The 13327-nt window shown below is 43.1% G+C and overlaps 1 protein-coding gene across 9 annotated transcripts; it reads left to right on the top strand.

The window, feature by feature from the left end:
- Positions 1 to 200: 200 nt before the first annotated feature.
- Positions 201 to 12556, top strand: Znf23 (zinc finger protein 23). 9 transcript variants are annotated; one of them, XM_040737087.1, is made up of 6 exons: positions 201 to 729; positions 3437 to 3499; positions 4206 to 4238; positions 4412 to 4538; positions 5039 to 5146; positions 7445 to 7668. In XM_040737087.1, the coding sequence occupies exons 2-6, from the start codon at positions 3467 to 3469 to the stop codon at positions 7507 to 7509; spliced, it is 366 nt and encodes a 121-aa protein (XP_040593021.1). In that variant the 5' UTR covers positions 201 to 729; positions 3437 to 3466; the 3' UTR covers positions 7510 to 7668. The 9 variants fall into 9 exon arrangements, with proteins under 9 accessions (XP_040593021.1, XP_040593009.1, XP_040593005.1 ...); XM_040737075.1 differs by lacking the exon at positions 7445 to 7668 and adding an exon at positions 8651 to 12556 and having other exon boundaries at positions 316 to 729; XM_040737071.1 differs by lacking the exon at positions 7445 to 7668 and adding an exon at positions 8651 to 12556 and having other exon boundaries at positions 431 to 729; positions 3437 to 3563.
- The last annotated feature ends 771 nt before the right edge of the window (positions 12557 to 13327 follow it).

Here is a 13327-nt window from a genome sequence, read left to right as displayed (position 1 = left end):
TCATGCTAAGAACGAAAGTGGTTATTGTATTATTTGTGCTGATTGAATCCGGAGTGACAGATTAGCACTGTACCACTAAGCTACATCTCCAGATTCAGCTTCCAGAACAGCTGCGAAGAAAGCCCAGCAGGCCCGCATGACATTACGTAACATTTATTTTTACAGTGGACAGTGGTTCCTCCAGCCTGTGACGCACTGGCACAGTCCACCTGCTGGCACCTGCAACTTTACCAAGACACAAGCTCGGGCGGCCTTTCTCGGGTGGGTCTGTCCAGGTCCCCAGGAGTATCGATCTCAGGCGTCACATCCCACTGACCGACCCAGAAGAAGGGCCTGAGCCCTAGGGGACAGAGGGAAACCGCAGAGGCCGGGCGGGGCACCCCAGGGAGAGGGCAACTGGTGGCGGGGCGGGCCGGGCCTGTGACGCACTTCCGGTCGCGCCGCGGGTCGTGCGGCGCAGGTGAGTGCGGACTCGCTGCTGCGGTGAGCGGTGTCCTGGCGGTCCTCACGCAGGGTCTCCCGCAGCCAGCCTTGCGGCCCACCACGTCTCGGTGCCCACGGTGGCGACGCGTGTGTGGCGGGCCGCACGCCAGGTCCAGAGCGCTTAGCAGGTGGCCGGTCGGAGGAGCTGTGTCTCTGCAGCCCGAGGGTGACTGCGGTGCGGGGACGAAGCGGCTCGAGGTGACATCGCCAGTCTTTGGACGCACTGCATCCCGGCAGGCGCTTCAGGTGTGTACAGCGTGTCCCCGGGCTCCAGACAGGGTGAGGGGCACGGGGCGCTGCAGGAAAAGCAGTACCCCCTTCCCAGACACTGGTGACAGGAGGCTTGAGGCCTGCTCTGCTGCATCGACGTCAGGCCCCAAAGGTAACGCGGCTCACACACGCACACACGATGACGACATCGCTAGAATACACACAGCGTGGTTTCAGAATTGATGTTTCATAGCCGGTAGAAGACAGGTCTCTTTGGTCATTACCGTAGTCAAAATACTATTTTTCCAAGGTTCTTGTGTGCGTGCGTAGGTACGTGTGTGCGTGCATCTGTCTGTCTGTCTGTCTGTCTTCGGTCATGACACCTATGAGTAGCCAGTTAAGAAAGTGTTTGGGTCCTTACTGCGGCATCCAATTGGTTCTTCACCAGATTCTTCCACCGTTAGAGGTAATAACTCTTGAATTCTGTGTTAATCACAGCCTGTTTCTAAAAGCGTATCCATATGCACTAATATGTACACAATTTAACCTGTTTTTTGGTTTTTAAGCATCTCAGTGTACAGTCGCCTGGTCCTTGGTTAATTTCTAAATTCATGGTTGTATTACCTGCTGGGTAATACTCAATTATAAAAACAATACAGAAACTTGCATTTTCAATGGACAGGTAGGTTGTTTTCAGGCTGGTTATGTATAAAAAAATAGAACTCGTAGTGAATATTTTGTGCATATCTCCTGTATATGAGAATAACTATAGGGATACATTTCCAAGTTTTATTCTTTGAGGATTTCATACACGTATACAATGCATTTTGATCATTTTAACCCCTCAGATCTTACACCCTTATGGTATACATTTTTAAAATTAGATGTGAATATTGATTTTTTTCAAACACTTTTGGCATAAAGGTGTTAATAATAGAGTCGTTGTCTTCAAATTGAATTACATATTTTTGTTATAGAATAAGTTGTGTTTTTAAATACTGAAGAATATTAAGAAAAAGTAGTTATTAATATCATGCACAAAAAAACAAAACAAAACAAAACAGAAACCCTTTAAAAATCTGTAAAGAATAAGATAAAATCGATCTGGTCAGTTAAACATACAATAACAAAACCAGAGCTTATTAGGAGGGAAAGTGTGAGCAGCACCAATATATTATAAATAATTATTTCATCAAAGACAAATCACAGTTACTGAGCTCTAATAGAAATTAAAATGTAGAACATGAGAATCTCTGAGCCAGAGGAAAATTTATGGCCAGGTAGCTTTTAATTGTCCAATAAGAAATAATGAAAATAATTCCTGTAACTTGAAGAAGGTAGAAAAAAATTAAAATTCCTTGTGTAGTCTAGGTTTTTCCAGATGCAGAACATGGGATTAAGGTTTTTTTTTTTTATGGGAATTTAACTATGAATGTGCTCACCTGCAGAGTGAAGGACAAGAGAGCAAAATAGAAAACAAAACAAAACTACAGACAAGGGCCAGTTGAGCAAAGAATGATTTAACAGTTGGGCAGTCTGTGACACCACGACGACTTGCGGGACTGGGGATGCCACGGGGCTGGACATTGTAGACGGGAAAAGGAGGTGCTTACTGAACATCCGGCTGGGTCACTGTGTGCCTGGTGTTTGCCTTATTTCAATATAGTTTGACCAGCCTGGCCAGTGTGATTGACTGAGATTGTTCCTAAGTTAGGTTTTGCATTTGTTTCCATACTGAGTTGGGTTGCAATTCTGTACAGGTAAGAACTCAGATATATGAGTAGGGAGGCTTTCCTGGGCCAAATTAGTTTATAAGTTAATAAACCAATACAAGGTTGCCTTGTCAGGCTTGGCCCTCAACAGGTTCTGTCTTGCAGGGTCTCCAAGGAGCCTTGGAATCTCAAGGATGCCCTTCTAGGGCTAATGGGATAACAGTTACCTGTCAAATTCTGTTCCCTGTTGGCCACGGGTGGCCTCACTGATGTTTACTTGCCTGCAGTTCAGGGCTCAGTAGGTATCTCACACAGAATATGGGAAGCCCTAGGCAGGAATGAGGTATATATGGTATAGCTCCTGGTGCAGGCTAGTCTCCACCTATGAGAACCGTACAAAGCCTCCATTTGGCATGTCTGTGATGCAAAAGTGGACCGTTCAGATTGAGACTGAGAGGCAGCCTACTAACTCACCTCTAAGGTTCTCAGGGTTAGCTTAGGCCATGCAGGAAGCCAGCCTACTGAGACCTGCCTGCACAAAAGCCTTAGCCCAGGCTGGCCTCAAGCTCTGATTCTCCTGCCTCTAGCTCCCCTGTGCTGGGATTATGGGTATGCATCATTGCTCCTTGCAAGCATTAGAATTCTTGATACTTATGAATGAGAGCACTGAGCTGGGTAGTGGTGGTGCACACCTTTAGTCCCAGCACTCGGGAGGCAGAGGCAGGCGGCTCTCTGTGAGTTTGAGGCCAGCCTGGTCTACAGAGTGAGTTCCAAGACAGGCTCCAAAACAATACAGAGAAATCCTGTCTCAAAAAACCAACTAACTAAAGAAATAAATAAAAGACTTGGCAAATCAGAGGCTTCTTGGGAGCCAGCTTTAGAGCATCAGTGTCCTGGGAAGAGTACCAGGCACTTGAGCCAGCCACAGGATCACACTTTCTCTGACAGCTCCTGTTCCTGTCTGGGTACCAGCTGCCTGTACCTCAGGTGGCTTGCCTCACTTCTCACCCCAACCTTCTGTTTCTCCTCAGCTCCGGCCCTTCCTTGAGAGAGACCAGGTGATGGCAGCCATGATCCCGTCAGTTTGGCCCCAGGTGAGCTGTGGGTCCCTCATCTCTTCCTCTGGGCAGTTCAGATTGAGAACTGAGAAGAGACCTGGTGAGACTGGGGATAAAAACCTGCTTCTGCCTGCCAAGCTGGATCTTGTGGGGAAGGTGGACAGGCAAGTGGCAGAGACTGGGGCGCTGACCAGTGAAGGCAGCAGCAAAGTGAGCGTAGCAGAGGCAGTCACTCAAGGGTCTCTGCCACTGCACACCAGCACCTGGCAGAGGGATTTGGGGAATGGGGCAGTGGAAACCACCCATGTGTGTTCTTTGCATGAATACAAACGGAGGGGCCGCAGAGGTTTGGGGTGACTAATAGCTGGGGTGGGAGAAGACGAAGAGCTGCAGATGAATGAGAAGGATGGCTGTCTCTGAGGAGGAGGGATGGGGAAGATGATGGGAAGTGGGAGCAAGGAAGCAAAAGACAGGAGACCTGGGCCCTTGGCTGGGGTCTATGTGGGGAGTCAGGTGGTAAGTGGGATAGATGCCCCTGGTGGGGTGGGAGCATCTGTTTTAGCAATGAGGATGAGGGTAATGAGTGGAGGAACTAGGGGGTGGAGGTAAGCCACGGAGGAGCCAAGATCTCACAGGGATGCGTGGGAACTGCAGATGCCTCCAACCGTCTGCTAATGAGGGAGTAGCCCAAGAGCAGAATTGATGCAGCGTAATTTGCTTACGGGAATTCTTTTTCTTTCAGCCCAGTGTGAAAATGGCATGCGGATTCTCTGCTGTAAGGAAGGCGGATATTCCATAGATTATTTCCTGGTGTTTTTTCCTCCACTTTGTTACTAATTTTGTTCTCTTCACAAGCTCCCTCCCCAAGCCCTTATTTTGCCCTCTGCCCCTCACGTAGGGCCTGAGCCATGGAATTGGCCCTAGGGCAGCAAGAACCTGTTGTTTCAGAAGTTGGTGACCTTTGAGGACGTGGCTGTGTACTTCACTCAGACGGAATGGGATATTCTGTCCCCTGGACAGAGGGCACTGTACAAGGATGTAATGCTGGAGAATTATAGGAACTTGGCCTCCATGGGTAAGGCCTCTCTCCCTGGACTCAGACTGCCATTTTGGGTTTCCTGGCGCTTTTCTTCCTAACAGGTGGCAGGTGGGGATCTGGAACCTTTTATGAGGGGCTTTTTCTAAGCTCCTCGTGTATAGACTGCAAGAAGAGCAAATCCCAAGATGTTACAGGGCTTTGCTGAGAGTAACGGAGCTGTATATTGGGCATGGTGTGAAAGACAGAAGCTCGCTGTTCTATAGAGGCATCTTCAGACTGCCGCCTGCCTTACTTATCTTGAGTCTTTTTAAGACTCCAATGGACTCGGGGTATTTCAGCCCAAGATCAAGAAGTGGTGTCCCTTTTGGGCAGACTCTCCCAGCTTTCTCTGCATGTGGACCATGGCTCACAGTTTGACCCTTCTCACCCCTTTGTGAGAGATCTTACTTTCCTCCCCATTGCTGAGCAGCTCAGAAGTTAGGGATGCACCTGTGGAAGATTTGTCATGTCTCTTCTGTTTCTTTTTCCCAAATCAGGATTTCCATTTCTCAAACCTGCTTTGATCTCACAGCTAGAGGAAGGAAAGGATCTGGAAAACCTGTCTGAGCTGGCCACTGGAACAGACTCCCAGGGCCTCTGGACTGGTAAGCGAGGCACAGATTGCCCAACAACAGAAATGTGTACCACATTTATGCATTATGGCAATGCATTTTTTCCAGGGTGCCATATTCTGTCTCTGATCCCACCATTTTCAAACAAGACTATGGGGGTGGGGATCTAGCGTTGATACTAAAAGTGGAAGATATAGCCTTAACAGCTTTTTACACAGAGGCAGAAGTAGCTAAAAGCTATAGGCTTTTCCTGAGGTATCACCCCATCTGTGTTTGTGAGGAAACTTTTTTTTTTCTAGTTACATGATTGAGCAGGTCAGTTATTTGAGGTCTCTATAGTCTAGTGATCTCATCTCTGAAATGTGATGAAAGGCAATGGTACCTTATCACTCAGCGGGCTCAGGACTAAATGTGATAACACATAGTAAGGGTCTAGCGTAGTTAAATTATAATTATCTATACACTGAGAGTATAAATAAAAAGTGCCCCCATACCATGCTTCTTGAATGACAATGTGTAAATGATTACTTGGGGTTCTTACAAGTACACAGACTGTCAGTAAGTCTTTAGCTCCGTCAGGTGTCTGTGTTTATATTCATACTGTGAGCTCCTTAATCAAAGGTGTTTGGTTCTCATTCTATAGGCAGCAGCTAGTCTCTTGGTTGGAAGAAAAATGAGACAGACTGTGGGTAGACAAAAAGAGAAGGTAGAGGGCATGAGACTGGTGATGGTTAAACTTGAAAACAAACCAAAGGCCTTTTTATAATTCAGCTCAGTGGTTTCTGTAGAAGTCTTTACTTGCTGGACTTTAGATCCTTCCTGCAAGAGTAGCTGGAAAATATGATTTTAGTGGGCAGATTAGTACCTCAAAAAATTAAATTGACGGTATATTAGTAAAGATGACATAGATAGTGGATATTAACACTGCTATACCATAGGATTTGGAAGATAAGTAATAAATTTGGTAAGGAACTAATAATAAGTGGTTGATCTGCATAAAATGTACAAATATTGGCTGGGCAGTGGTGGTGCACACCTTTAATCCCAGCACTCAGGAGGCAGAGGCAGGCGGATCTCTGTGAGTTCAAAGCCAGCCTAGTCTACAGAGTGAGTTCTAGGACAGCCAGGTTATACAGAGACTCCCTGTGTTTATATTCATACTGAATATAAAAAACAAACAAACAAAAAAACCAAACCAGACCAAGCAAACAAAGAAACCCAAAAGAAAAAAGTACAAATACTAATCAATGTGAAAATATCTATCCTCAGTAGAAAACCAAAGGCAAACAAGTAATAATGAAAGAAGGTTAGGAATGCAAACCCTGTATTTTTAAGTTTCTAGTGCTACAGATGTCTTCATCAGTTTGAACTATTAGAACAGAGTACCATAGATTGAGTGGTTTATAAACAACATTAATTTGTATCTTCCATATGGCTTAGCTTGGGCTGCTATAACAGAATACCTTGGGTGGTTTATAAGAACATAAGTCTGTTCATCCAGTTTTGGAGTTGGACATTCAAGAAGATCAAGGCTTAGGCAGATTCTTTTTGACAAAGACTTGTTTCCTAGTTAATAGGCAGATATCTGTCTTCTTGCTGTGTCTTCATACGGTTAAAGGGAGGACTTTACCAGACCTCCTATAGCACAGCAGTTCCATATATGAGGGCTCTGCCAAAAGTTCTCCTTCCTAATAATGGTCACTTCTTTGAAGTTAGGGCTTTTACAAGTGAATGCTAGAGATGGACAGCAACAAAATTGAATCTATAAGAACAAATACACATACTTTTAATTTAGAAAAGGCTCATATTGTTTTAAAGTCCTTTCTAGAGGAACCTAGGTTTCTATGTTATTGGGAATAATTATAATGAAGTAGCAAGGCAAGTGTATATTTTATTATATTGTTTATTCTTCTCTCTACAATACATCCTAATGACACCTCCACTCCCTCCTCTTAACCTCCTCTCTGCCCCAGATTCACCGCTCCTCCATTTCTCTTCAGAAAAGAGCAGGCCTCCCAGTGACACCAACTGAACATGGCATAACATCATGCAATAAAACTAGATAGAAACCCTCATATCCAGACTGGACAAAGCAACACAGGAAGAAAAGGGTCCCGAGTGCAGGCAAAAGAGTCAGAGACACCCTTGCCCTACTGTTAGGTGTACCACAAAAACTTCAAGCTAAACAACTCCCAAGAGTCTTGCTTAGTTGATTTGGTGGGCTATGCCATCCTGGTGTCTTGACTTCTACAATGCTTCCTCCCCCTCCCCTTGTGGTTCCAGAATATCATTAGGAATCATTTCATTGACTTTTTTTTTTTTTTTGAACAGTCATGTTTGGTTTTACTCATGTCTGTGAGTCATCCAGCTGCTGGTTCCTGACCATCCTGTTGTGACTTGGGCCTCAAGTTGAGCCAGTCGTTGGTTGTCCACTCCCCTAAGCTCTGAGACAGCATTGCTCCAGCACGTCTTGCTGGCAGGACAGCTGTGGGTAGAAGGCTTTGTGGCAGGGTTAGTGTCCTAGTGTCACCCCTGGGACCCCCGTCTGGCTACAGAAGAAGATATTATATGTGGCCGGGGAAAAATGAGAAAATAAAGGAACTTTCTGGGGAGAAACGGAGAGGTTAGTATTGTAAAAATTATGATTATATGCAAAAGAATGTTTGGGAGTCAAGGAAGGGAAAGTTTGTATAGCAGTATTTTAGAGGAGACGGGAAGAGATGCGGTCAGATGGGCCTCAGCAGAGCTTTTCTGAAGCAGAGAGAGAACGTGAAAGAACAGTTTCAGGAAGGCTAGAGTGAAACCCTCGGGAGACAGATAGCCCAGCTCTCCTTTTGCTCTCTCTGTTGATGCTACAGTCAGGCCTGCAGCACATCATTAGGTCCTCTCCCATTTCTTTCTTGAGCATTCTCTGCTTTTAACAGCCAGGAAGGAGCTGCAGAATGTAGGGCAGCATGGGACAATGGGAAAAATACATATCTGATAGACAAGGCCTAGGGTTTTCTTCCACTGCTACCGCTTTTAACCTTTGTGTTATTGATGTTGCCTTTTGTAGTGGCCTTGCCTTAGGAGAGTATGACTGGGGATCATTTTTGACTGATGTGGTCTCATGTAGCTGAACTTTTACAGAAGTTTCCTAACACAGATACATGTTCTTGTGTACTCTTCTCATTCTTCATTACACAATTAAAATCTCTTTTCTTTGCCATTCTTTTTTTATTTTGAAGTATATCCTGGGCATTTTTTCATGGTCTACATATCTGGATCTATTTCTTTCTTTTACCAATTACAATTACACCTTCTGGATGAACCGTAGGTTATTTGACCTAGTCTACTGATATTTTAAATAACCTTCTAGCAAGGCATGGTGATATACACATCTAATTCTAGTACTTGTGAAGTAGATACAGGGGAATCAATAGTTCAAAGCCAGCCTTACAACATATTGAGACCCTATATACAATAAATAGCTTTCTGACTATTTTCTTCCAGCATGGTTCTATATTACAGCTTTTAATTTTCTACTTCTTTTGATAGAATATACTGCTATCCAGATTGGCAATAATTTGACAAAAGAAGTGTATGAAGAAAAAAAGAGTATGTTATTTGACCTTCAGAAGGACTTTCGCCAGGAAACCAATTTTTCAAAAACTTCTATTGTAGACCAACAACAGGAAATCCACTTAACAGGAAGTGTGAAAGAGAATATCAGTGCCACTAATGGAAGAGTTAAGACAAGCTCTACGGACGGGTATTTATTTAGTCAGACTCCAAATGTGTCTCAGAACCATACCAACTCCATTGAAGAACAATATTCTGATACCAAACTTACTAATAATGAAAAAATTACTACAGCGGGGAGTTCTTTAAAACACAAAGAATTAACAGAAACCTCTCAAGGTAGCTCTCAAGTCAATCAGTTTCTAGAAAGCTCTACTGTGGAGAAGCCTTATCAATGTACAGAATGTGGCAAAGCCTTCAACGTTAAAGCAAAATTTGTTTGGCATCAAAGACTTCATAATGGAGAGAAACCTTTCAAATGTGTGGAGTGTGGGAAATGCTTTAGCTACAGCTCCCACTATATCACGCATCAGACAATCCACAGTGGAGAAAAGCCTTATCAGTGTAAGGTGTGTGGGAAAGCCTTCAGTGTTAATGGAAGTCTAGTTAGACACCAGAGGATACATACCGGAGAGAAGCCCTATCAGTGCCAGGAATGTGGGACTGGCTTCGGCTGTAGCTCTGCATACATCACACATCAGAGAACCCACACTGGGGAGAAGCCTTATGAGTGTGGTGACTGTGGGAAAGCTTTCAATGTTAATGCGAAGCTAATTCAGCATCAGAGAATTCACACTGGAGAGAAACCTTACGAGTGTGATGTGTGTGGGAAAGGCTTCAGGTGTAGCACTCAGCTAAGGCAGCATCAGAGTATACATACTGGAGAAAAACCACATCGGTGTAGCGAATGCGGAAAAGGCTTCACGAAAAATGCAAAACTCATTCAGCATCAAAGAGTCCACACAGGTGAGAAACCCTATGAGTGCAGCGAATGTGGGAAGACTTTTAGTGCCAAAGGGAAGTTAATCCAGCACCAGAGAATCCACACAGGCGAGAGACCTTATGAATGTAATGAATGTGGGAAATCTTTTCGGTGTAACTCCCAGCTTCGGCAGCATCTGAGAATCCACACTGGGGAGAAGCCATATAAGTGCAGTGAGTGTGGAAAGGCCTTCAACGTTAATGCGAAACTAATGCAGCATCGGAGAACTCACACAGGGGAAAAACCTTTTGAATGTAATGAATGTGGAAAGTGCTTTACTTCTAAAAGAAACCTCCTTGATCATCAGCGGACCCATACTGGAGAAAAGCCATTTCAATGTAAGGAATGTGGGAAAGCTTTCAGTATCAATGCCAAGTTAACGAGACATCAACAAATACATACTAGGGAGAAACCTTTCAAGTGTATGGAATGCGGGAAAGCATTCAGCTGTAGTTCTGACTATATTGTGCACCAGAGAATCCACACTGGAGAGAAACCCTTTCAATGTAGTGAGTGTGGGAAAGCCTTCCATGTCAATGCTCATTTAATTAGACACCAGAGAAGCCATACTGGGGAAAAACCTTTCCGATGTGTTGAGTGCGGCAAAGGCTTCAGCCTTAGTTCTGACTGTATTATACACCAGACTGTGCATACTTGGAAGAAGCCCTATGTGTGTAGTATATGTGGAAAAACTTTCAGATTTAGCTTCCAACTTAGTCAGCACCAAGCTGTTCATAGTGGAGAAAAAGCCTAACAGATGAAGAAAACAACAAACAAAAAATGCTATGTTTAATAGGAAATAGATCATGACTCATCAATTATTACTCAGAAGAAAACCACCACCAGAGGGAATGAATATGGCAGTCTTCATTTAGAAACAATGTTTTTGTTTTACTCTATTTTTAATCAAGATTAGATGAGCAACTGGAAAGTTGTATCTAAAATAACTTAGTCAGGCAATATAATGAAAGAAAACATTCTATCCCCGGCAGCATCAGGACAAGTAGATTTTCTAGGAATAATTATTTTGTGGGACTAAAGAAAATTAAGGATTCTCCACTGAGGGAAACCAAAGGAAAAGGGATGGAGAGAAATTAAGTTATTTCTGTTTAGTTTTTGACAACAAGAGTACATTACATTTCCTGAAAAGGGGGGAGATATTTAAAAAATTGTTTGATACAAGTCTAAAAATATCAGATCCAGGGACTGGAGAGATGGCTCAGTGGTTAAGAGCACTGGCTATTCTTCCAGAGGTCCTGAGTTCAATCCCCAGCAGCCATATGGTGGCTCACAAGCATCTGTAATAGGATCTGATGACCTCCTGGCATGCAGGTATACATGCGGAGCACTCATACATAAAAAAAATAAATAAAGTTAAAAATATTTTTAGAAATCAGATCCAAAGTAGAGATGAACTATAAGGAAAATGTTGGCAAATGACTCATTGAAAAATAAACCTGTGTGTTCTGTCGTTAATAATTCCAAATAAGTTTGAAATGTAAAGCATACACACAAAAATGGAAATACCATTGTAAAATTTGTGATATAAAGTGTAATATATAGTATCCAGATTTTACAAAAGATAACTTACAAATCAACAGTGACATTAACAGGCAACGCTTCAAAATCACAAGCATTCGAAAAAGTGTTCCACCTTAGTCATACTCCAAGGAGTGAAAATTAGTGAGGACATTTTTGCATGTCACATTGAGCATATGATATGCATATCCCCCAATACTATGCAGCCCTCAGTAATTATAGATGCTATATTTGCTATAGATGCCTGCCATACAAGCATAAAATATATTTAACAAAATAGCACATTAGAGCTCCTATTTTGTAGTGTCTGAACTCTTCAAACATGGCTATGTCCTGAAGGAATGTGTCTGCCTTGGATTTCAACTCTGTGATGTCTTGGGTTCCATGAAAATGTTGGAATTCTCAAGCTACTCTGTGAAGTCTCTCACCCACTTTAAAGAAATCTAAGTCAGTCATTGGTAAGATCATGTAAGCTGCCAAGAAGCTGAGAAACAGCAGTTATATATTTCTGCTGTGTTGTCAGCTGTTAATGGGTAGTAAGGGAAATGTTTTTCTACTCAGAACAACTCTACTACCAAATATTCAGGTTTCTATACCAGTTCAGTTGTCTGCAGACACCAACTAGATGCCCTCCAACTTCTATCAGTTTGGATACTACCCATAATAAACATCCTACTGGTGAAATTGGCTCAGTCTGGGAAGACTGCCTCACCCCCTCCCCCCATCTTCAGACACTAGTGATGAGTCCTACATTTCTGATTTGGCTACAAATTGAACCCTTCTGAGTTCAGTAATTTGCTGCAGTATCTCACGGAACCTAGAGAGACAATTTACAGCTACGATTACTCTAGAGACTATTGTGAATGTCACATGAACAGCCACATGAAGAGATACTTAGAGCAAGGGCCACAGGGTTCCCATGTGCAGGTGCTTTTGCCCTCCATGGAGTTGGTTCACATCTCCCTATGTCTGTTGGGATGTTTGGTGGTTGTCTGTCTCTAGGTCAGCAGTAAGCAGGATAAAATGGAAACTTGGCACCTTGAAAGCTATCAATTCTATGAACACAAGCATTAGGCAACCCAGAGAACTGGTGTTTTTCTTCCATACAGCAGTTCTTTGCAAGACATCTTCATTGAAACGTGCAAGGGCTAGTGAGATGGCTCAGCAGGTAAAGGCCCAAGTCCAGTCTCTAGAACCCATATGGTAGAAAGAGCAGAACTCACACAAGTTTCTCTGGTCTCTGTGCGTGCATGAAAATAATCAAATTTTAAAACTAGAATACCCATATAATAAAATTAAGCATTCTGATCCTTTTGAAGTGTGCAATTTGTCTTTCCAAATAAATCTAGTAAATTGAAAAATTGTTGAAGCTTGTTTTCTGTAATATAAGAGAATATGTCTAGTTAAATCAGGGCTTTTTTTTTTTTTTTTGAGACAATTAGCATGAGGAAGTACCTGGGTTTAAATACCAGAGGGTTTGGGGAAAAAAACCAGGTTCTAGTGGGATACTTACTCCTTAGTCTGGACATAAGATTATAAGAAAATAAAGATGACATTCCAAATACTCTTAAAATATAAGGCTGAGGTAAAACAGATTTTAGATAGCAGTGCAGACCTGGCCTTCACTGAGCTGAAGTAGAATATAGCCTAGCAGGTTTTAGAGACTTGGGATTGGGAGCACTTTTCTACAGGGAAGAGAACAGTGGGAAAAGCAAGAGCTGACTTCTCTGGTCTCGCTGGTTTTCTTTTTTTTTTTTTATTGAGGAAGCGTAGTCCTAGTATTTCTTGCTTACACAGCACGGTAAAAATGTACTTTGTGCAGGATGGTGGTGGCACATTCATTTAATCCCAGCACTTGGGAGGCAGAAGCAAGCAGCTCTCTGTGAGTTTGAGGCCATCCTGGTCTACAGAGCAAATTCCAGGACAGCCAGGGCTACACAGAGAAACCCTGTCTTAAAAAACAAACAAGAATGTACTTTGTAAAATTACTGTGGGGAAGAGCCGAAGTCTGAGTAGTGGTGCAACATCTAATATCTCAGGTGACAAATGTCTTAGACCTAGTCTCGGTTCGAATTGGCGTAAAAGAAAATCCAATTTGATAGTACAGTACGGCACCATGAATACATCTTTGT

This window comes from Mesocricetus auratus, unplaced genomic scaffold (genome assembly GCF_017639785.1).
Source record: "Mesocricetus auratus isolate SY011 unplaced genomic scaffold, BCM_Maur_2.0 Super-Scaffold_6723, whole genome shotgun sequence".
Taxonomy (NCBI): domain Eukaryota; kingdom Metazoa; phylum Chordata; class Mammalia; order Rodentia; family Cricetidae; genus Mesocricetus; species Mesocricetus auratus.
This window is presented reverse-complemented; position numbering and strand designations above follow the sequence as displayed.